Consider the following 21,926-nt stretch of genomic DNA (forward strand, 5'->3'; position numbering starts at 1 on the left):
AGCAGGGAGATCACTACTTCCTGGGCATCTAAATCCACCGAGTGGGTAGCACTGCCTGTCAGAAGTTTTCTTTGCTCATAGCTGAATGTCACCTCTCTGCAGCTTCCCACTGTGGGCCTAACTCTGTCCCCATGGGAAGGCATGTCTATTACCTCTTCCCTGGGAAGGTCTGCAGAGACCAGGCCCCCAAGTCAGGTTTACTCCCATTCCTAGGCTTGCGTCCTATTCCCTTCCCACCTCTGTGGGACTGACCCCATCAATAACAGCCCCTCAGTATAAAGGCAACCCTCCAGGTGAGCCCTGAGTAGCCCGAAGCCCAACAGGTCCTTTGCTTGAAGTTCAGCTCCTGAGAATGCAGAGCAGGCAGTGTGGGCCTACCTGCTGATTCCCACCCAGCTGTGTCTGCACACACCTCCCCAGGCCTCTTCACCTACCTCTAAGCCCATCTCTCTGGCTCTCTGCCTGTGTGACTCCTTTGGGAGCCCCGAAAGTTCAGAGACCTGAACTTTGCCCTGATTCCTTCTGGTCTGGCCAAAGTGCAGATTTGCATGTAGGCTGCCAACCCTACACTGACGCCAGCCCAGCCCATGGCTGGAAGCACACAGACGTAGACACAGCTGCAAGGACAGGGATAATGCTTTTATATTAGATTTTCTATAACAAGAAAAATCAACTTTGAGATTTTTATCATTTTTTTTCCTTAAAAAACAACACCCAAAGCACCCAGAACTTCCCTGCAGGCCCAAAGATTCAAGAGTGTCTCAGAGGCACAGCTGGGCCTTTTCTGGATCCTCCGGGCCTTGCCTCCCTCCTGCCCCAAAGCTCCCTCAGTGGGGCTTGTCTATCAGAAAGTGCCTGCGGCCTGACAGGGCAAGGCAGGATGGGGCTCTCAGCAGGGTGACTGCTCTAGCACCTGGGGGGCAGGGGCAGAGCCAGGGCAGAAGTCCAAAAGGTTCCTGTCCCCAAAGGGAGGAATAGGAACAAAAGCCAGCTTTTGTGAGTTCCCCACCACGGAGCAAGGAGCTGAGCTGTGTCTTCTCCAGGGGACTGAAGGACAGAGGACGGGGCAGATGGCAAGTGACTGACATGTATATTTGCTCGTGTGTGTGTGTGTGTGTGTGTGTGTGTGTGTGTCAACAGGAGGGAGTGGGCTCTCTTGTGGGCCAGATCCTTCCCCAAATCTGCATGACTCAGGGAGCAGGCAAGGCAGCAGTGGCGGGCCTGGGCAGAGTGGGATGGTTTGGAGGGTGATGTGCAGCAGCTGGCTGTGTGTGTGGCCGAGCTGTGTGTGGGAGTGTGACGTGGTGTCTGCACGTGTCTGGTTGTGAGGCACACTGCAGGAAAGGGCAGGGATATGAGACTGCATTTAGCCTGTGGTGTGAGGGATGCCCCGTGGTTTAGCGCTGGCTGTGTCCATGTGACCGTGGCAGATGGGGGCTCACAGGGCACAGGCATGTGCTGCAGAAAGGAGTCCGGTGGTCCATCGTCCTGCAGAACATGTAGGAGAGATCAGGGGCCAGCCCAGGACAGAGCTACCAGCCACAACCAGCCTGGGAGAGATGGACTAGAGGTTAGGTTAGATGACCCTGATTGAGAGGTCTCTGGGTAGGCCAGGCTCCTCTGAATGAGGAGGGGGAGTCACCCTGGAAGCCTGGAGCCAGAGGGAAGTGTCCAGGCTAATGTGGGCAGGAGAGCCTTTGGGTCCCATTGGCCACTCCCTAAGATTTTTCCCAGGGTCGTCCTAAAATGCTGACTATGTCCAATGTCCTCTAAAGGGGACAATCCCCTACTTCAGGATTCCACAACCCTCCTTATGAGGGCCATGAAGTCCTCACTGAATGGCCAGTCACCCCTGTTGCTGACTGCTGGCTCCACATGAAGACAGTGCTTCAGGAGAAGGGTTTCCAAAGGGTTTCCAAAAGTAGGGCCAGGGACTCTGGGGCACTGGCTCTGGGTCTGCACCTTCACATTCAGACAGCCCTGCCAGTCCTGCTTCTATCAACGGGGACCCACCCCTTTCTCCACTCCTTCTGTCTACCCCCTGGGCTGAAGCCATCCATCAACAGCCCTGCAGGCTCCTCTCTGCTCCAGACCCTGCTTCAGGTCAACATCTTTAAGTGGCCCAGCAGCTCCCACCCATGTCCACACCCTGGCCCTGTGACCCCCCGCATGACTCACTCCCAACTCTTAACTAACCTCTGACATCTCCCTGACTACCTGCCTCTCCTTCTAACCACCCACTGTCACTGTGCCCAAGCTCTAACACCCTCCCCAGTGTCTATGCATAATGATTCCTCCGGTCTCTACTGCCTTCCCTACCTAGACTGGCCCTCAGGACCCATGACTTCAGTCATCCTCCTGTTAATATACTCTGTTTCCTTGTTCCCTGTCCTCTTGGTCCCATACCCTTGGTCAAAACCCAGCCATGGATGATCCAACTGTCCCTCTTCTCTGTGCCCCATGGTCAGCTAAGCACCCCCTACTGCATGGAGAAGGTGAAAGGCTGAAATCATTGGCTGATGTGACTTCAGATCCAGCCACCACTATCAGCCTGCCTGTGACTGCAACCATTTGGGCCTCCAGCCACGGTAGAGAAAGCCTGGCCTCCTGTGGCTCACAGTGCTTTACACTCACTCTCCTCAGCACCACACCCCTCATGGCCACCACCAGCAGCCAAACCAGCTTCATCCCTAAAGGAGCAGCAAATGAAATGAGCCCTTCCTGAGCTCACATGCGCCCACTACTGCCCCTGCATCTCTTCAAACCAGACGTCCTGAGGGTATCTACACTCCTGGATTCACTTCTTCACTCCCATTTTTCCCTGTAGTCACTTGTTACAAAGTCATAGATGACTCCATGTGGACAAGTCCAGTAGCTCCTTCAGCCTCTCGGCAGTACTGACCCGGCTGGGTACCCCACTTCTGGAGAAGCCTGTCTGTATGAATCATGCATGCATATGTGTGTCTACATGCAAGGGCCTGAGTGTGAGGGTACATGTGTGTGCTCACATGCAGGCACACTTGTGAGTGCTATTACTACATGGCCTGTGCCTATGAAGGTGTCATGGAATATGTGTGTTTCTGTATGCACATGAATGGCATGCATGTTGTGTGTGTGCTTTGTGAATGTGTGTACATGCTTAGACATGGGTGTGTCCATTGGTATATGTATGCTGAGATACAGGTATGTGTTTGTGTGCATGTGCATGGGTGCAGGTACCTGTGTTACACGAGTGTGCAAAACCCAGCCATGGATGATCCAACTGTCCATCTTCTCCATGCCCCATGGTCAGCTAAGCACCCCCACCCCTGTGCCTGCTAGTCTGTGGTTTCCAACTCCTCTCCTGACTGCTCCATCTCAGCCTCCTCTGCACGCCCCCTACTTGCTCACCCTAGGCAAGACCTCAGCCATCTGCAGCTGCAGTGCCTGTCTCAAAGCTGAAAATGCCTGGATCCCCATCTCCAGCCTAGACCTCATTCCCAAGCCTCAGGCCCTATGTCCAGTCTATTCCTGGGCTGCTGCCATCACAGTGCCGATCACTTTGGACTAGAATCCCCTGGCACTGACTGGTCTCCTTGGCTTGATGTCATACCCCAACCCAGGGCCTGCTGCATCCCTATCTGCAAAATGAGCATGTAGGTTTGCAAAATGAAGGGATGAAACAGAGGCCAGAGAATGAAGAATGGACAGAGACAGCATAGACTGGGGTAGGAACAGGAAAGCAAGGTGAAGAGAGGCCACCTACCTAGGCCAGAGCTGTGTCATCCTGTCCCTATCTCCTGTCCTCTTCCTCCTCATCCTCCTCCTCTTCCTCCTCTTCCTCCTCCTCTTCTTCCTTCTCCAAGTGGCCACGGTTCTTGGAAACGTCACCAAACTCAAAGTTGCCTTCGATGTCCAAGACCTGTAGGTGCTTCAGCCTCCGGAAAGCACTTTCCACCACAGAGCCCACAGCCAGCTTGTTAAACCTAGGAAGTCATCCACGCGGGGGTCAGCGTAGGCGCCCAGCTCTGGGGTCCCTCCCCACTATTTACCTTGGAAGGTAAAAGATGTATCATTTCCAGGAGATGATACATTAGTTGAAAAGGTCTGGGGTGGAGAAGCATGGTGCACTGTGGGAAGTCTCAGTTGTTCAGGGTAACAATGGCTTGGGGACAGGGAATGGCACTGGGCTGGTCATCCATAAAGCAAGAATTCTCCCTCTGCACACATGTTCACTACGACTTTGGGAGTGGAAGACCTGGGAATGGCTCTCTGCCTGCTCTCCTGCACTAACCCCAAAGCCTGAGCTGACACACAGGCAAAGCCATTGCTGAAGTGAGCCAGAGACACTCTCAGGCCATGGGAAGGCTGAGACTCTGATCTCAGGGCCCCCTACTCTCTGCACCTCAGCTTCACTGTAGAAGCCTGAACATATGTCACTCCACCTAATGTCACCAAGCTCTTGGCTTTCTGCTCTACTCTCTTCTGTTTCAAATCTGATTTGAGGGTTGGGATTGGGGTGTGGGGGGTGTTGGGAAGAACTACACTGGCCCTGGATGGAAGTGCCATATCCTCCAGGAGCTGGGTCCTCGGAATCACTGCAAACTCCAGTCCCACATCCCTAGAGCCCAGTGAGGACCTGGATGTCCACATTGTGGCTCTACGGCCCAGGCCCAGTCTGGCTGACTGTGGATAAAGCAGTCACCTGTGCTGTCTGGGCCTTAGTTTTTCCAACTATAAATCAGGAAGATGTTTTTTGGGTTTCCTTCCCATCACATTAACATCAAAAACACTATGGTGCATTGGTTTTAAAGTTTCCAAAGTCCATTTATGAGGCATATCAGACCTGGCCAGAACTGTCCTCACCCTTCAGGGTTGAGACAGCAGAGGCTCATGGGATTCTGTGATGTCTCCAGGGTCCCACAGCCAGGCAGTAGTGGAACCAGGCTCTAAACACTGGTCTCTTCATATGAGATACTCCCGGGTCTCAACTGTCTGGCTGGAGTTGGGCATGTGCCAAGGGTTGTATGAGGGCATTGGGGACTTACTACCTGAGAAAGATCCCCTTGAGGTTGGGTGTGGAGTCGAAGGCATTGGCAGGCACGGTGCTAATCTTGTTGTTCTGCAGGTACAGGTACTCGAGAGACTTGGGGAGCCCTTCGGGGATCTCCGTGAGCTGATTCCCAGCAATGTCCAGCAGCTGCAGAGGTGACCATGGGAGTCAGGGACTCCCACCTGTGCAAAGCACTTAACAGCTTACAAAACTCCCACCAAACCCCAGCCTATCTAAATCTAATGATAATCCTGTTGAGGAGAGGGGGTCTATGATTATCTCCATTTTCCAGTTGGGAAAATAGAAGTTCAAAGAGGGTAGGTGATCTAAGGACACACAGCCTGTAAGAGGCTGAAACCTGTTGTGCCTGACTCCAAACCCTTGTTCTAATTGATATAGGCCCTACCCAGCACCTCTGCCTTCACACATGAAGTCATAGCCAAGATATTTGGGTGTCACAGTCCTTAATTCTTTTTAAAAAATATTTATTATTTTTTAGTTTAGTTAGACACATTATCTTTATTTCATTATTATGTGGTGCTGAGGATCGAACCCAGGGCCTCACATGTGCTAGGCGAGCGCTCTACCGCTGAGCCACAATCCCAGCCCCTACAGTCCTTAATTCTTAACATACTTCTCCCATCAGATTAAAGACCTAGGACAGGCAGAGGCCAAGGGTCCTCCAGTCTTTGAATTTTGCTCCACTGGCCCTAGAGGGCACACAAGTGGGGTGTTCATTTGTGGACCTCAAGGGCCACATGCACAGGGGTCCTGAGCAAGGGTGTGAGGCCTACAGTGATCCTGGTACAATAGCCAGGATTGTACCAGGCTGGTCAGACTCAGTCATCAAGTGCCAGGAGCCCACAGCCAGGGAAGCGGGAATGGGTTTGCCCAGAAGAGGAACACACCTGCAGTGGGCAGGAGGCTGTGGCATGTGCTGTTGTGGCCACTCTCAATGTCCCTCAGGTTGTTATGAGGGACACTGTACAGCCACAGGGCAGGACCCCATGACCAATAAGCTCCCTTCCTTACCCTGAGGCCAACCTCAGGGTCAAAAACCGGGGCCATGAATCCAGACAGCCAGGCTCATTGGCATCAGGATTCCAGGGGAGCAAGAGCTTCACAGATCACCCCTACACCAGGGCTCCTGCTTTCTGCTGTCCCCACAGGTCTCAGTGCCCTCCATGTGTCTCCACTTCAGCCATTTCCTCATGCATCCCAAACATCCTGGGCCTATGGATTCAGGGGACACGAACTCCACTGAGACACTGTGTCCACCTTCAGGAAGCCAGACCAGCTGTACAGATGGGCCCAAACTGAGAAGGACAAGTCAGTGGAATTTGGCTGTGCTGAGGGAGTGTAGGGGGGGCATGGCCCAGCCTCAGGCCAGGGAAAGCTCTCCAGGGTGGGCTCTGAGGCAGCAGGAGCAGCTGCCTGTAGAAAGATCACAGTGTGAGGAAAAGTCCTCTGTCCACCAGACATCCCTGGCTGAGCTCCCCCAGGCTCAGGGAGGCAGCTGACCTGCCATGAGTGGTAGAGGAGAAAGGGGCCTCCTAGAGGAGGCAATGTCCTATTTGAGTCCTAGGTGTGTGCTCCAGGTAGTAGTGGCCCTCTATCTGTCTTAGCCCCCACAGGTCCCCAGTTCTGAAACTCTGTCTGACACACAGTAGGGGCTGCACGTAGGCTGGTGGAACAGATGAAAGTCATGACTGACTAGCTATCACTGGTGGGCAGCATGGAGAGGTACTTCAAGCAGAGGAGCCAATGAGCATTGGGAACAGGGGCAGAGCAGGCCTTGAAGGCCATGGCCAGGAGTCTGTCCTGGGCCCCCAAAAGGCCAAGGGGAGCTGTGGAATCAGGACAGGAGTATGAAAGGACATGTTTTTAAAGATACCCTTGATTGCATATGGAGTACTGAAATGATGAGCTGGGGAGCTGGGCCCCAGGCAAAAAGTACAATGGCCTGGTCTGGAGTGTGGGCAGTGGGGCTGGAGAGAAGTGGACAGACAGAGATACGGCGGTAGCACAGCAGAGTCAGGTGCTGCTAGGCTGCTAGGGAAGTCAGTAGGGCAGAAGGGGATGCCAAGGACAGCTTCTAAGTCCCCCTGGATGGATGTTATCTTGTCCCTTCAGTGAGTTGGAAAATGCAGCAGGAGGAATGGGCATGGAGGAGAAGACATGGGCTCTGGGTCCTCAAGAATAAGCTCCCGAGGGACAGTCAAGAGGGGCAGCACAGATGATTAGGTGCTGGGGTCTGGTACTCAGCAGGGCAGTCTGGATGAGGTGAGACCCCAGCTGACCTGCAAGATCAGCTGCCTGGCACACCCCACCCTGCTCTGCCTCAGGGCTCCCCCAACCTCTCCCTTGCACTCTGTTCAGACACCCTAGTCCAGATAGCAAGTTCTATAAAGTTGGATCAATTATCTAGTCATCCCTCCCGAGGAAGTGACCAGAAGCCCACGCTTGCTCTTATTCGGGCTGGAAGGGCAGTCAAGGAGAGCAAGCAGAGGACCTGAGGGCTCGGGGGACCAGGCTTATGAAGAAAAACAAAACGAAGGAAGGCCTCCCAAGGAGACAGCACTTGAGCAGAACCCTGAGAAAGAGAGCAGAGGATGTCTTGAGGTGAGGGGACAGCAATGTGGAGGCCCAGAGCCTCCAGGTTGAGGTCTGGTTGTGAAGGGGCTCTGGTATGGCAGTAGGGAGGATGTGGCCAGTTCAGAGGGGAACCACCCAGCATTTCAGCAACACCCTCCTGGTTCTGCAGTAAAGTTTCATTTTTGCCTATACTTGTTAAGTTGGGAGGTTCCACCTATTACCCAAAAAAGCTCAGTGCATGTGCCCAGACATCACTGACTCTGACCATGTGGCCACAGCAGTCACACTCACTGGCCAACCCCAGAATGCCTTGGGCAGACTCCCCGCCCCTAGCACTCTGCAGTATGGTGAGGTGAGCCCATGACATGGGCAATACCCTCCCAACCCAAGGCCCAGCCTTCTCCAAGAACCCACCACTGTACCTGCAGTGGGATGAGCTGGACTTTCCCAAGCTACCTGAACTGCCTCCAAGTGGTCCTGTGGGCCTCCCACCTGCAGGCATGAGCTCCTACTTCCACAGCCCTTAAACCTCTAACTACCTGTGGTGAGCCTGATCTGGCCATCCTGGACAGACACTTCTGTACTCTGCCCAAAGTGGGCTGGGCTGACCCAGGCACGCTAGTCATGTCCTCTGCATGGCCACCTCCCTGTTACCTTAAGGCCCAGCCTCTGCCTCCCTATTCTCCCCAATGGATACCTGAAAGTAAATGAGCTCAGTCTGGCTATACCAGAGGATCCTCCCTCACGGCCCAGCCCTCACCATGTCCTACAGACGAATGGGTGCAGGGCAGCCATACCAATAGCACCCCACAGGCATGGCCCAGCCCTCCTCACCTGCAGATGGGCAAGGTCCACCCAAGCGCGGGGACCCAGGGCCCGGCTGCGGAGTCGGTTGCCAGTGAGGTAGAGTTCCCGCAGTTGGGCCATGCCTGCCAGCGCCCCACGTGCCAGGGCAGCCAGCTCATTGCGCTTGACCTTCAGCACGTGCACATTGCGTGGCAGGCCAGGTGGCAGCGAGTGCAAGCGATTGCCCGACAGGTCAAGTGAGCGCAGGAGGCGCAGCTTGCGGAAGGCGTCGCGGTGTATCTGAGGGCTGGTGATGCGGTTGTAGCTGAGGTTGAGCTCCTCCAGGAAGTAGGTGGTAGCGAAGTCCTCGCGGCCGATGCCCGTGATCTGGTTGTGCAGGATCATGAGGGTGCGCACGCGGCGGGGCAGGCCGCTGGGCACGCGCTCCAGGGCGTTGTTATACAGGTGCACGGTGTGCAGCCGCTTGAGGCCCTGGAAGGCCAGCGGGTGGATACCGTCTGCCTGCAGCTGGTTGCTGTGCAGCAGCAGGTACTCAAGGCTGCGGATGGGGGTCAGCACGTCGGCGTCCACACTCCGGATGACGTTCTTCTCCAGGTGCAACAGGACCAAGCTACGCGGCAGTCCTGCAGGGACCCGCGTCAAGTTGTTGCTGGACAGATCCAGGTACTCTAGGCTGGAGAGCTTCCTGGGGGAAGGAAGGAATTAGAACTAGGCAGGAACCCACATCTGCTTGATCCCACCATTATTCCCAAGGGAGGTGTAGGGGGGCAGGATGGGGGTGGGGTGCTGTCTCTAATTCACCCAAGCATGGGGGTTGGCAGCTCAGTGTAGGAAGGATCTGTGCAAGGTTTTTGATATATGAGAGCTTTGAAGGCCACGGTGGAACCTTATGTTAGCCTTTTGTGGCTACCCTGGGTCCCCCAAAATGAAAATACATTTGCTTTCAATAATAATGTTCAAGTATGTATTTGGTACCAACAAGCCAGTCTCCGCCAACATTCCCTGGACTCCCTGCCACCTTGGCAGCCCTTAGCTGTACACATCAACTCTTCTTGGGGACAGCATTGTCAACTGAGGCACAAACCTTACAGATCCTTCCTTCTCCAGGGAAAGTGTCCAGGGGAGATGGGCAAGGGATGCATGACAGTGCGTGGCTGGGGGTGGGCTCTGGGAGGAGCTTGCTGGGTACAACAGTGAGGCTGAGGATGTGTGAGAGGAGGACCCACCAGAAGGTCTCATTGTCCAGGCCCTCATCAGTCAGGTAGTTGTTCTGCAGATACAGCTCTCGCAGGTTGCTCAGCTCACTGAAGGCCCCAGGGGGGATCTTCTCCAGCTTGTTGTTCTAAAGAGTGGGAAAGTAGGGAGGGAAGAATGAGGGAGATGCAAGGGACAGGGACAGGGCCCCAGGATAAGGTGTAGAGAGGGGACTGTGGAGAGGGGACCACCAAGAGGAGATTCAGAGCATCTGGGTGTGTGCTGACAGCCCCCCACACAACCCACACCAAAGGTCAGGTGCCCAGGTGTCTCCCTGCTTTCCTACAGTGACTTGTTGATCTCTATCATGTGCCCACAGCCCCATAGCCTCAGTTGGCAGTGCTGTGCCCACTGGGCCAGCTCTTCTCCTGCAGGTCCCTGCTCTCATGCCCCAGCTGTGGGTCTGTTCTTCCCCCACTTTGTTCTCTTCCCTCCTTACCTTGAGATGCAGCTTGTACAGGGCAGGTGGCAGGTGCTTGGGCACATGGCGCAGGAAGTTGCTGGACAGGATGAGGATCTCAACATTGCTGGAGCCGTTGAACATGCTGTCCGGCAGCCCTGCATCTGCTAGCTTGTTGTTGTGCAGATACACAGACCTGGGGGCCAAGGCATAGTCTTCACCCCACCTGAGGGGCCCCAAGGCCAACTTCCCAGTGAGGCTTCAAACCTTTGCTGAGACTGGGACCAGGGTCCAGAGTGCTCTCCTCCCATATTAACCCAAGGATGCAGTTAAAGAGCTCAGACCTCACCTACACAGCTTCTGGACCAGGCACCAGAGGGGTCAGCACCCCACCAGGAAGAAATAGGATTTCCTGACCCCCTCCACACCACGCCTGTGCTGGAGGTATTTGCTCCTCCCAAAGCAGCTCCAGTACAGGGCCATTCTGCCTGCTGGAAGGGGCTGCCCTCCATCCTGTCCCCACTATTCCAGAACACAGTGTTCTCACCCCCTGGACACGTCTTCTTCAGCCTCTAGGTCCATCCTTTGGGACCCTGAGCTCCTCCAGTCCTTGGGTGTCCCTCCACCACAGCTCTGAGCATGGCCCTTGATGCTGCCCCATTACATAGCACATCCCTCTCAGGGTCTTGACTGTGCCTCACATAAGAGAGGCAGCTCTACCTCAGCCCTTCCCTTTGCCCCTGCCAAGTCCAAGACCATCACCCTCTGACCTCAAATTTGGCTTCTGGCCAAAGGTGAGCCCATAGATCTTGGTGAGATAGTTGGCAGCAAAGTCCACGCTGATCAGGGCATTTGGCAGGAATCGAGGTGCCAATGTCAGCTGAAAAGGGAAGAGTCTGTCGGAAAGACCAATAGAGAGCAGAGGCCAGCTCTGGGCCCCATGGCCAGCTATTCATCTGGATCCCTTCAAAAGTCTCCTCTCTACAACCAACGCCATCTTTCTAAAGTGGAAACCTCTACCCTTCCCCAAAAGAGCAGAACCAAAGTATCTCTGGCTCCGCAGTACTTAGCTTGATGGTCAAGGCTTTGCCTGTCTGCTAGCAATTTCTAATCTGCCCCACCCCCCATGTCCTCCTGGGCTCATCCTAGGTAGATGGAGGGGTAGAAGTGGACAAGATTTTAAATGTTGCTCTGGCTTCCCTGAGGAGAAAGAGGAGAAGCAAATGAGGCAGAGGAGCATCCAGGGAGGGGTGGTAGACTGGTGCCTGAGAGAGGTTGAGGACCTGCAGAGGGTTGGACGTGGGTGAGGGATGCCCAGGCTCTAGAAGACTCCTGATCTGTGGTCACACCAGTGCTGCTGTGGTGGTTAGAGATGTCCTTCACCAAGATGGGAAGATAGAGGATTAATTTTGGGGCTGGGGGCAAGAAGCAATAGTTCCACTTCCATTAGACACCTAGGGGAGATGTTGAGGAGGCAGGCAGACCTCAGGAGTGGAAAGGGCTGGAGATTGCCATCAGACATGGCCAGATTGCAGATGGAAGTTAGAGCCTTAGAGGAGACAAGAGTGCCTCCAGAGTGTTCAGGGAGAAGAGGCTAGGATAGACCCTGTGTATTTTGAGATTGGCTCATGCTGGCCCTTTGTTTCTTCTGTTTTGAAATGGGGGTCTCACTATGTTGCCCAGGCTAGTCTCAAACTCCTGGACTCAAGTGATACCCGTGTCCGGCTTCCTGAGTGCTGGTACCACAGGTACACACTTCCACACCAGCTATTGACCCTTCTTCTGCAGTGTCCTCCTCAGGGCCTGTAACTGGAATCTGACTACCCTTTATTGCCTCATTTCATCTCCACAACGAAGCCCTCCAGGCACCCTGCAGTGGGTCTCTTTCTTCTATACTCCTGGAGGCTTGGGCTTATCTTCATTATCTGACACTCTGATGTCTTAGGTGGGGTCTGTCTCCCTCGCCTCCTCCAGGGTCATGTGTGAACAGCAAGCTAGACCCAGCAGCCAGCCAGGAAATGGCCTGGTAGAAGTTCATGGAACTTAGCAGAAGACAGCATCGGGAGGGCAGGGCAGTACACCCCACCCTCCGAGGCCCTCACCTTGTTGTTGGCCAGGTACAGGTAGTTGAGGTTGGTCAGATGCTCAAATGCCTCCTCCGGGAGCCCTTCAAAGGACAGGTCAGAGCCCTGGATGAAGGAGACGCTGCAGGGAAGCACGCGAGCCACCCGACCCTGGCCCTACCCACCACTTGCCTGAACAGGGAGATAGGCCACTCAGATCCCTTCCCGGTCAGTCCCAACAGGCCTGCCCAGCCCCATTTTCTTTCTCCTTGCTCTCTGGCCCAAGCATAGGAGCAAGCAGTTAAGTGCCTGCTGAGGGACTGAAGGATGAAGTAGCTTGACCCTTTCAGCCAGGAAGGAATGTTCCCCTTGGGATGGCCACAGGTGTCAGAGCCTCTCTTAACACCCAGACCCCTCCACAGGTGGGGGGACAAGCTGGGACAGCTCCGTGTAGGGCAGGGCTACCACTTCTGGGTCTTCCAGCCACCTGGCTTGCCCCTGCCCCTCTGACAGATGTTGTGTTGCTGGGAGCCCAGCCAGGCTGGCCCCTCTCCAGCCCTAAGGCCAGACTCCGACACTCAGTTCCAAGCTCCAGGACCCCCAGATGCTGGGAATTGCCCAAGTTTTTAATGAGAGGGAACAGTTACATAAACCGTGGCGTGTCCCTCCACGGATACCCTGCTGGTGTAAAAGGCCGGCCAGCAAGAGCTGCAGCAACATGGGGAACACCGCCAGGCGAACTGCTCAGAGAGGCCGATTATCACATCTGAAGTAGGAATTCAGCGATGAATTGAAAAACACTAGGGAAAAAAATGACTGGATTGTGAGATGGTTGGACATCTGCATAAACTTACTAGAACTCGTCAAATTGTACCGTTAAGTTGGGTTCATCTTATGGAATATAAATCACACCTCAATAAGGCTGTTTTAAAATTGGAAAGAAATATACCAAAATGTTGATAGTGATTAATTCAAAGTGGCAGAACTGTACGTGATTTTTCTTTCCACTTTTATTTTCTAAGTTTTCTATCCTAATCACATACCATTTTTGTCATCAGAAAAAAAATAAAGCTTGAGTTATAGCTCTTTGTTTTGTTTTTGACTTAGATTCTAAAGGCCCCTGTGAATGGAAGAGTCTATGATAAGGTCCTGGGAAGTTTGGCTGCTCCAAAGCCCCACCCCAACTCATGTCAGAAAGACCTAAGGCTGGCTTTCAGGCAACATCACGGAGCCCCTGGAACATGAAGAGCCCATCCTCACGCAGCCCCACTACCAACCCAGCCCAGCCTGACTCCTCCACACCCCAGGATCTGCAGGGCCAAGCTTTCCCCATGGATACTCAGCAATGCTCAGGCCCCTGAGTCCCCACCTGGTGTCCCATGGCTCTGGTGACCCCTCACCTCTGGAAGTCAGGCGATTGTTCTGGAGGTTCAGAGTCTCCAGCCGCTGGAGCCGAGAAAGCTCCTCAGGATAGATCTTCTCCAGCTGATTGTTCTAGAAGTGGAAGGGGGCAGTGAGGAAGCAGCATCAGTCTGGAGGGGTGCTGCATGGGACTCCTGTACCTATCCTTAGTCCCTGGGAGCCAGTTCCTCTCTTGGGCATCTGTCTTGGCAAACAGAACCTGGGTGCTGGCTCATATGGGCACTGGGGGCACAGCAGTGACCACAGAGATGTGTGAGCCTTTCAAAGGACCCACAGGTATGGGTAGGGATGTAGCTCAGTGGTAGAGCACGTGCCTAGCATGCACTGAGACTCCAATCCCAAGTACGGGGGTGACGGGAAGGAACCCACATGTAGACATCTACAGACAGTTGTTCATGCTTAGTGGGCTATCTGCCCTCTGGACCCACCCCCTGGGTATTTCTACTTGGTGACAGGCATCCATAGCTGTTCCCCAAGCAGAAACCACTATGCTTCCCTTTCTAAGCCCCATGGACCCCTTTCCTCTTGGAACATTATAAAACCTGGGTCATTTACCACCTTCCCTAGCCTTCCTAGGTTGAACTGGGGCTGGATTAGGAGCTTGCTGTGTGCACCACAGTGGGAGTCCTTTTTGTGCAGTTTCTCTGTTTCGGTCTCTACCTTGCCCATGGACTGTGAGCTCCTAAAGGGCAGGGCATGTCCAAGTCCTCTGTGCCCACCATCCCACGCCTGACCGGAGGTGTAGAGCAGGAACCCAAGAGATAGTCTATATGCGAATGAATAAGCGAACCTATGTAAGAGTTGTCCTCTACTTGTCCCTTCTTATTACTGGCTACCCTGGCCCAGGACCCACAGCTGCCAGGACTCTACAAATCTAATCTGCCTTGTACCCTGAATCTAGAGATAGGCAGCATCCCTCATGATCACTGGCACATCAGCCTCACCTGCAGGGACAGATGGTTGGTGTGCTCAGGCAGGTCCCCGGGGAACTCACGCAGGTCGATGCCACCACAATCCACAACACCCTCCTGGGAGCAGGCACAGTCTCGAGGACAGTCGACAGTAGCTGGGCCAGGCCCTGGCTCCTCGGGGCTTAGGACCAGCACAGGCTCCTCCTCCACAAATTCATTCTCCTCAGGGCTCAGACTGTGGGTGCTGCTTCGGCCAAACATCGGGGCCCTCACTGCGAGCACAGGTCCCAGGTGTAGCTGTGGTGGCAACAGCAGCAGGAGCAGCAGTGCCCTGCTCTGGGCCATGGTACCTGGGGGAGGTGCTGAGTCAGGCTTTCCTTGGTGTCAGGGCTGACTTGGCCTGTTAGATGCACTGGGCACAAGGCTTGGGCCCTCAAAAGACATGACAGGGCCTGCTGTGGCACAAGGCAAGACCCACTCTGGTTCCCGTCCTCGGTACCCTGCTGTCCTGCCACCCTTCCCTCCCCACCCAACCTCCATCAGGGCTGCCCTCTGGAGGGGTGGGGTGAGGTGAAGAGATGAGATGAGATGAGACCCTGTCCTCAGGCAGTTCTGCAAAAGCTTCTATAACTCAGCAGGTTGGGTCTCCCCATCTCACAGAAAAGAAGATGAAGCAGGATCTGAACTTTGCTAAGCCCTTGCTGCCCTGGCACCAGTGGTGTAGGGAGCCACTGTCCCTCCTCCAGCAGCCGCAAGTCATGGTGGTCCAGCATCAGCAGTTGCATCCCAGAGGTTCAGCTAGCCATTCAGGATCTTTGGGACTTGACCCTGCCTCTCCCACAACCATCCCAGTTACACAGAACTCTGAGGTGGATCCTCCCTCCAACCTTTGTACATTGCTGTTCCTTCTACCCAGAATGCCCTTCCCCTCTCTTGTCCAATCAGTAACTTCTTTTCCAAGAACCAGCTCTAAATGCTATGATGAGGGGGAGATTCCAAGATGGTCCAGGGCTTGGTTGACTTGGGTTGTGTCATCACTCATGGGGCTATGAGCAATTCCCAGTGTCTGTTGTAGGCCAAGCATAAAGCCTAGCACAGAGGAGGCCTCAGTGAGGGGAGCTGCTGCTGCTGCCCTGTGACCCCATCCCATTCCTGGTGTTCACACACTTGGCTGCCCTCACCAGAGCCTAATGGGCTCACATAGTCGTTGCCATACTCAGGAGGTCCCTCCCCAGCATGGTCCCCTGTTGCAGCAAGGAGAGGGTGCAGACTAAGGAAGAAGCTGGAGTGCCACTGTCCCAGCAGTGTCAAGACCTGGGCTTGAGTTAGATCTGGGTTTCTGAGTCACTGGGACAGGAACTCAGAAATGTCAATGCCCCTGGGATGTGGTAAGCTGTGTCAGGTGATAGTCAGGGAACACAGACCCCAGTTTGAGTCCCATCTGCACCATTTAGGGGCTTGGACCTCACTGAGCCACCACTTCCTTATCTGTACCGTGCAGATGATATGTCTAAACACAGGCTTCTATGAGGAGTTAGTAAAATAATAGACACAGAGCCCTGCACTTGTCAGGTGATGAAGAGCTGCCATTGCTATGTACTGAGTGGCAGCGACTTGCCCCAATAAACGTGCAGGGGTTGCAGGAACAAGTGTCTAGACCTCAGCACATCCAAGCCAAGGGCTGGGTCCCAAGTCTGCTTAGGTCACATGGACCAGTGGGTGAGTCAAGGAGGCCTGGCTGCCCCTCTTTCCTCATACCTCCTCGGCCTCATCTTCCTCAGGACCCCTTTATGCTCCCACCCCAGTCTGGAGCAACGCAGCCACAAACACATGGCCCAGTAAAACGCTCCCATGGCAACATCAGGGTTATAAGGTTCTGACCAGAAATTGGGCCTGGGAGAGTTTGGGAAATGGGGATACAATCACACAGATGGCCAAGTGGGCTTTGCAGGCACACAACCAGGGCTGTCATCTCAGCTCTGGTCCCTAACTGTTGTGTGACTTCAGGCAACTTTTTTTTTTTTTTTGGTACCAAGGATTAAATTCAGGGACACTTGACCTCTGAGCCACATCCCCAGCCCTATTTTTGTATTTTATTTAGAGACAGAGTCTCACTGAGTTGCTTAGCACCTCACCTTTGCTAAGGCTGGCTTTGAATTCGCAATTCTCCCGTCTCAGCCTCCCAAGCCACTGGGATTACAGGCGTGTGCCACCACATCCAGCTTCAGGAAAGTTTTGAAACAGTCTAAACCTTAGCTTCTCATCTGTCTTTGGAATGATATCAGAATTGCCATCATGGGAGACTGAGAGGGTCAGCGAGAGCAACACACTGCACACAGTAAATGCTCAATCAATGTCAGTTCTTCCTGCCACTACTCATATGCTCCATGGTGTGGTTCGCTCCCAGCCACACCACTGCCCACTCCAGAATCCCCTGCTCTTCCCTCCCCTTGTCTAGACCTCACCTGGGCTTTTTGGTCAGACAAGCCCACCTGCTCTCAGAAGATGTTGCCAACATGCTGGCCATCTACGAAATCCAGCCCTGCAGCTGGCCGCTATGGATTTCAGATACAGCTTTGCAATCCTCATTGGCTCAGCCAATTCTCCAAGGTGAGACTTGTCTGCACCCAGCCTGGCACTGGGTGCTGGGGACACAGGTGAGGTAGATAAGGTCCTGCCCTTCTTTTGGAGGAAACAATGGACCCCAGTACCAATAACCACTTCCTACCCATATTGGGATGGCAGTGTAAAGGGATCCCTTGGATGACAAGCCCTAGAAAGAAAAAACGTGAGGAGAGAGAAGAGCCGGGACTTCTTCACCCATAGGTCCACTTGTCCAGGCAGACTTGGCTCCCAGCCTCCCGGTCAGACAGAGAACAAGGGAGCCCAGCATATACCCAGCTCCTGGGCTCAGTTGGCAGCAGTGAGTGACACCTGCCTGGACCCATGCTCACCCTGCCACACCTCTGCTGCCCCAGTGCCTTCACCAAATGCCAGTCCACAGACTGCCACTCCCCTGGCACACTATGAACCCTACAGCTGGCTCCACAGCCTTAAGCCCAGAAGCTGCCAGCACTAGACTGAGGCAAGCCTCCCCTCCCTGCTGTCTGACCCCACCACAGACAAGGTCCCTGGGAGAGGGGTGCAGGTCCAAACCTGAGCCCTAAATTCACTCAGGGCAGGAGACCAGGGACAAAGGATCTAGGGGAAGGAGCTCAGGTGCCTCATACCTTGTACATTGACTGGATAGGCTGGTCTTTCTCCCTTATCTTCTGTTTGTATCTAAAAAAAATCTGTAAATTACATCTGTACAAATATTTAATTTATATTAGCATTCTGAACCATACTGAAAATGTTTCCATCACTTCACAGATAGGGGAGCTGAAGTCCATGGGGGTCGGCCATTATAATAGCTGTTAAGTGGTCAAGCTGAGCTCCCAGCCTATGTCTTCAGTGCTGTCTTGTGCTGCTCTGCCTGGGACAAGCCCAGCTGGGTGCAGCCTCCTCCCCTTAAGAGGCTCACACTGTCCCCTCTAGTAGCCACTTGCCACATGTGGCACTTAAAATGTGGCTAGTCCAAATTGAGCTGTGCTGTAAGTGTAAAATGTAGTATATGTGGATTTCAAAGATGTAGTAAAAAAATGTAAATATATATAATTTCACATTTATTTTTATACCAATTACACGATAATACTTTGAATATATTAAACAAAATTAAACTTGCCTGTTTCATTTTACTTCTTTAACATGGCTTCTAGGAAATGTTGCATTGCATTTGTGGCTTGTAATTCTATTAGATAATGCTGACCCACAGCGTTATGTGTAAACTGAGTCTGATGATCCCAGTATCTTCAGGGATAGGATGGAGGGACGCTTAAGAGAACATAGGGGACCAGGGGAAGCCTAATCTTGCTAGAGGTGGCTTCCCGGAAGTGAAGCCTGGTCTAGCCATTCTGAAGGATGAATATCAGGCCAATGGAAAATAAGGCAAGGGTGGGGTCAGTGTGTGTGAAGGCCTGGAGCAAGAGAGTCCATGCTGTGCACTAGATCTACAAAGCTCACTAGACTGTCTGGTGACAGGTGGGGACTGGGAGTGATATGGGTGGAGGCAGTGGACACAAGTCTAGGCCAGGTAAGGCCAGGGAGTATGAGCCTTATCTCTGGAAGATGGGCTGTGGAGGGACAGGGGTGTGGCAGGCAGGCTAGGGGTGGCTTGTGAGGCTGTGAATGGCACAGGGGAGAGAAAACAAGCCTACCCTGGGTAGAGAGGGAGGTGCTGGGCTTCAGGGACGGAGAGGAGGGACTGGATTCCATGGAAAGGTAGGAAGAATAGTCATGTCTTGAAGAGTGGTGGCTGCAGTGGCACCTCCTTGTCCTCCACTTTCCAAGCCACCCTCAGGACCATGGAAGCCTGGGCAGCTCCAGCTCTGCTACCTGATTTGCTGTGTGACCTTGGGCACACCACTGACCCATCTGAGTTTCAATTTTCCCATCTATTCTTATAAGAATGTTGAGCAAGGTAAGCCCCAAGGCTCCTTCTGAGTGCCTGGCCACATGGGAAGAGCAGTGGAGAAGCAGACCCCCGGGTCTCCAGGAGCTTCAAGTCTACCTGGGGAGGGACAACTCAAACCCTTAGAGCAGCTTAGTCTATGGCAATCTCTTCCTTGGGTGGAGAACATTAGACATAGGGGAACACAGGTCCTAACCTGACTGCTGTGTGAGCCCGGAGGACTCACTTCACTGCTTTGAGCCTCCATTTACAAGCCGAGGAAACAGAGGGAGCTACTCCCCAGGATTAAATGACAGGATGGGCCCTGCCTGATGCTGGCACCAAGTAGGTCTTCCATACACAGGGTCACTATTACTGAGTAGGTAACTGGCACGTGCTGCCAACCAAACCTCAAGGCCAGAAGTGGGGGTGGGGGTTAATGCAGAACTAGAAAAAGAAGAGGGAAAGGCCAGGGGGCAGATCCTGGGCCCCCAGAACCACCTTTTTCCTCCATTCAAGGTCAGTGAAGTAAGTACTCAGTGATCACCTACCTGCTCTGTGCTGAGCCAGACAGCAACATCTTACTGATGCTACCTTCCTAGTTTGCAGGTTCAGAACTCAAACACAAAGGGGACCCCACTGCTGCCCATCCCCGGAAATCTCCTCCTCAAATTCCCCTACTCTGGACAGCCTCTTTTGCTCCCTCCTCTAGGTTAGGGTGCTCCCTGGGTGCTCTCACAGCACCCTGCCAGCTTGGTCCTTGGAAGCTCAGTGGAGCCTCCTGTGACTCCCCAGACATGGAGTGGGTACTCAGGAATATGTTTGTTGAATGAATTAGTTTGTGAAGAGCAGAACTGGAAAAGATTTGCAGTATTATCTGGTCTGACTCCTCAGTTTACAGATTAGTATGTTAAAAACAAAGCCAGGGGGCTGGGGTTGTAGCTCAGTGGCTGTAGCTCAGTAGCACAGCACTTGCCTAGCATGCGTAAGGCACTGGATTCCATCCTCAGTACCACATTAAAAAATAAAAAATAAAATAAAGGCATTCTGTCCATCTACAACTACAAAAATAAATAAATAAATAGATAGATAGAACAAGACCAGGGCTAAAATTTTTCTTGAAAGTTGAGTAGGAGTTCTCCAAGTAATTAAAGGGAAGGCACTCTAGGCAGATGAAAGGGCATGAGCAAAGGCAAGGAGTGGGGATGGGGTAAAGGGAGGTGTGTTTAAGGAGAATGGAAGTTGGGGCTAGGGGCAGGTTGCCAAGAGCATCAGCCACTATGCAAAGGTTATGGTGATAGGGAGCTATCATGGGTTCCAAGCAGATGGTGATCAGCGGTCTTATACATGATTCCACCAGGCCTAAAGTCTCCACCATTAGCAACTTCCTCCCTTCCCAAGATTCAGACAGAATGGACAAAGTATGCGAGATCGTTATGAAAACAGTCATGTGAATCTGACACTTCTTAACTTGCACTCTAGGCTAGGAGTAGACTGAACCCCAGCGTGGACAGGAACACTCAGACCAGCCACAGATCCTTGCCAGGACAGCCCACAGACTATTTTGAGTGGTGGGCTCTTCTACCTTGGAGTGGTGTGAGCCCGGGGATCTGGATGGGCCCCTCCTGCCTGGCTTTGGCCTTCCAAAGGCAGAGAGCAACTTCATCTTCCCTAGCCGGCCCAAAGCCAAAGGGCCAATGCTCAGGTCTGGTATACTGGTCCCCATGTATTTTCAGACTGCTGACCATCAGAGGTCGGTGCCGCAGCACGGGGCCGGGAGCTCGCCCCTGCTGCATGCAGTGCCTCCTTCTTTCCGGCAGTTCAGGCTACAGCTGCCTCCCAGCTCCAGCCCCTGACGCTGCCGGGAGCTTGCCGCCGCCACCACCTCCTCTTACACCTGACGGTGCGTCAGGTATTCCAACGCCTCGCTCTCAGGCCATGCTTGTGGCTCGGGGAACCACAACCAGGGGCTTCCGCTGCATTGGCTGTAAGGTGCATACCTCGCTCTTTGCCTTCCCTTCTTCCTGCCCCTACCTCTGTCCTGTCCGGCTGTCCTACTGGGAATCAGCCGCCTAGACAGACTGAGTCCAGGCTCCACTAGTGCGCGGCGCTGGGCTGGTGCGGCACAGGGGCGCAAAGCCGAGCCCCACAGGACCCCGAGGCAGGGGCGCGGGTGCGCCTCACCTGTCGACTTGCCCTAGGGGCATATTTCTGCCTCTTTCTGGGCCTCAGTTTCTCGGCTAGTAATGAGGTTGGAGGCTGGGCCCAGGAGAACCTGATGAATACCATGAAAAGACGCGGGGATATTCTGGGCCGGGGATATTAAATATCGGGGTCCGCATCCCTCTCCAGTTCCACCTGCCCCCACATTCCCAGTCCCCGCCTGCGTCCTTCCACTATCTCCCTCCGCCCCATCCGCTCACAGATTCTTTCCAGATGTGCGCAGCAGGAGGGGCCTGGGGTCTAGGACTAGCCCGACCAGAGAAAAGGCCCCTCCCTGCCCAGGTCGGGATCGCTCAGGAGTCGCACCCGAGGGGAAGATCTCCGGGTATGCCCTCCTGCAGGCTCCGACCGGGGGACGAGTGCGGCGGCTCCGCCCCAGGCAGCTGTTGAGGTGTCCCGAGAAGGAGGGGAAGTCTGAGTCTGCTGCCCAGTCTCGACCCCCGGCCCCTGGCCCACCCGGCCGCCGGTGCCTGGTACCTGCTGCGCCCCGCGCGGTGCCGCGCCCCGCCGACTGAACACTCTCTCCCGTGTCTCCGCTGCGCTCCGCGGACGCGGGCTCCTTCCATTCAAGTCGAGCCGTGCGCGCCGCGACGCAAGTTTTGTTGTGAGTTTTCTTCTCCCCGCCTCTCCCCCCCCCCCCACCCCGCGTGCATCTGCTGGACGCCGGCCTCCTCTGGACACAGGCGTAGGGTCCCCCCCGGGCGCGGGAGGGGAGGGCCTGCACCCTCCG

The 21,926-nt window shown here is 54.1% G+C and overlaps 1 protein-coding gene across 6 annotated transcripts in view; it reads right to left on the minus strand.

The window, feature by feature from the left end:
• Podn (podocan) overlaps positions 1-21,926 on the minus strand; it is a 34,360-nt gene that overhangs the window by 11,923 nt on the left and 511 nt on the right. Inside the window, exons 1-11 of one of the 6 annotated variants that reach the window (XM_015484982.2) lie at positions 21,674-21,799; positions 14,518-14,834; positions 13,552-13,645; positions 12,191-12,255; positions 10,859-10,968; positions 10,128-10,284; positions 9,661-9,776; positions 8,462-9,119; positions 5,031-5,179; positions 3,746-3,965; positions 619-1,550 (exon numbers count right to left, since the gene is read on the minus strand). In XM_015484982.2, coding sequence (XP_015340468.1) covers positions 3,773-3,965; positions 5,031-5,179; positions 8,462-9,119; positions 9,661-9,776; positions 10,128-10,284; positions 10,859-10,968; positions 12,191-12,255; positions 13,552-13,645; positions 14,518-14,829 — 1,854 coding nt within the window. In that variant the 5' untranslated portion in view covers positions 14,830-14,834; positions 21,674-21,799 and the 3' untranslated portion in view covers positions 619-1,550; positions 3,746-3,772. Of the gene's footprint in view, positions 1-618; positions 1,565-3,745; positions 3,966-5,030; positions 5,215-8,461; positions 9,120-9,660; positions 9,777-10,127; positions 10,285-10,858; positions 10,969-12,190; positions 12,256-13,551; positions 13,646-14,517; positions 14,835-21,673; positions 21,800-21,926 lie in introns of those variants that run through there. The other 5 variants (XM_048815362.1, XM_048815361.1, XM_048815360.1 and 2 more) reach the window with 5 other exon arrangements.

This window comes from Marmota marmota, unplaced genomic scaffold (assembly GCF_001458135.2).
Source record: "Marmota marmota marmota unplaced genomic scaffold, marMar, whole genome shotgun sequence".
Taxonomy (NCBI): domain Eukaryota; kingdom Metazoa; phylum Chordata; class Mammalia; order Rodentia; family Sciuridae; genus Marmota; species Marmota marmota.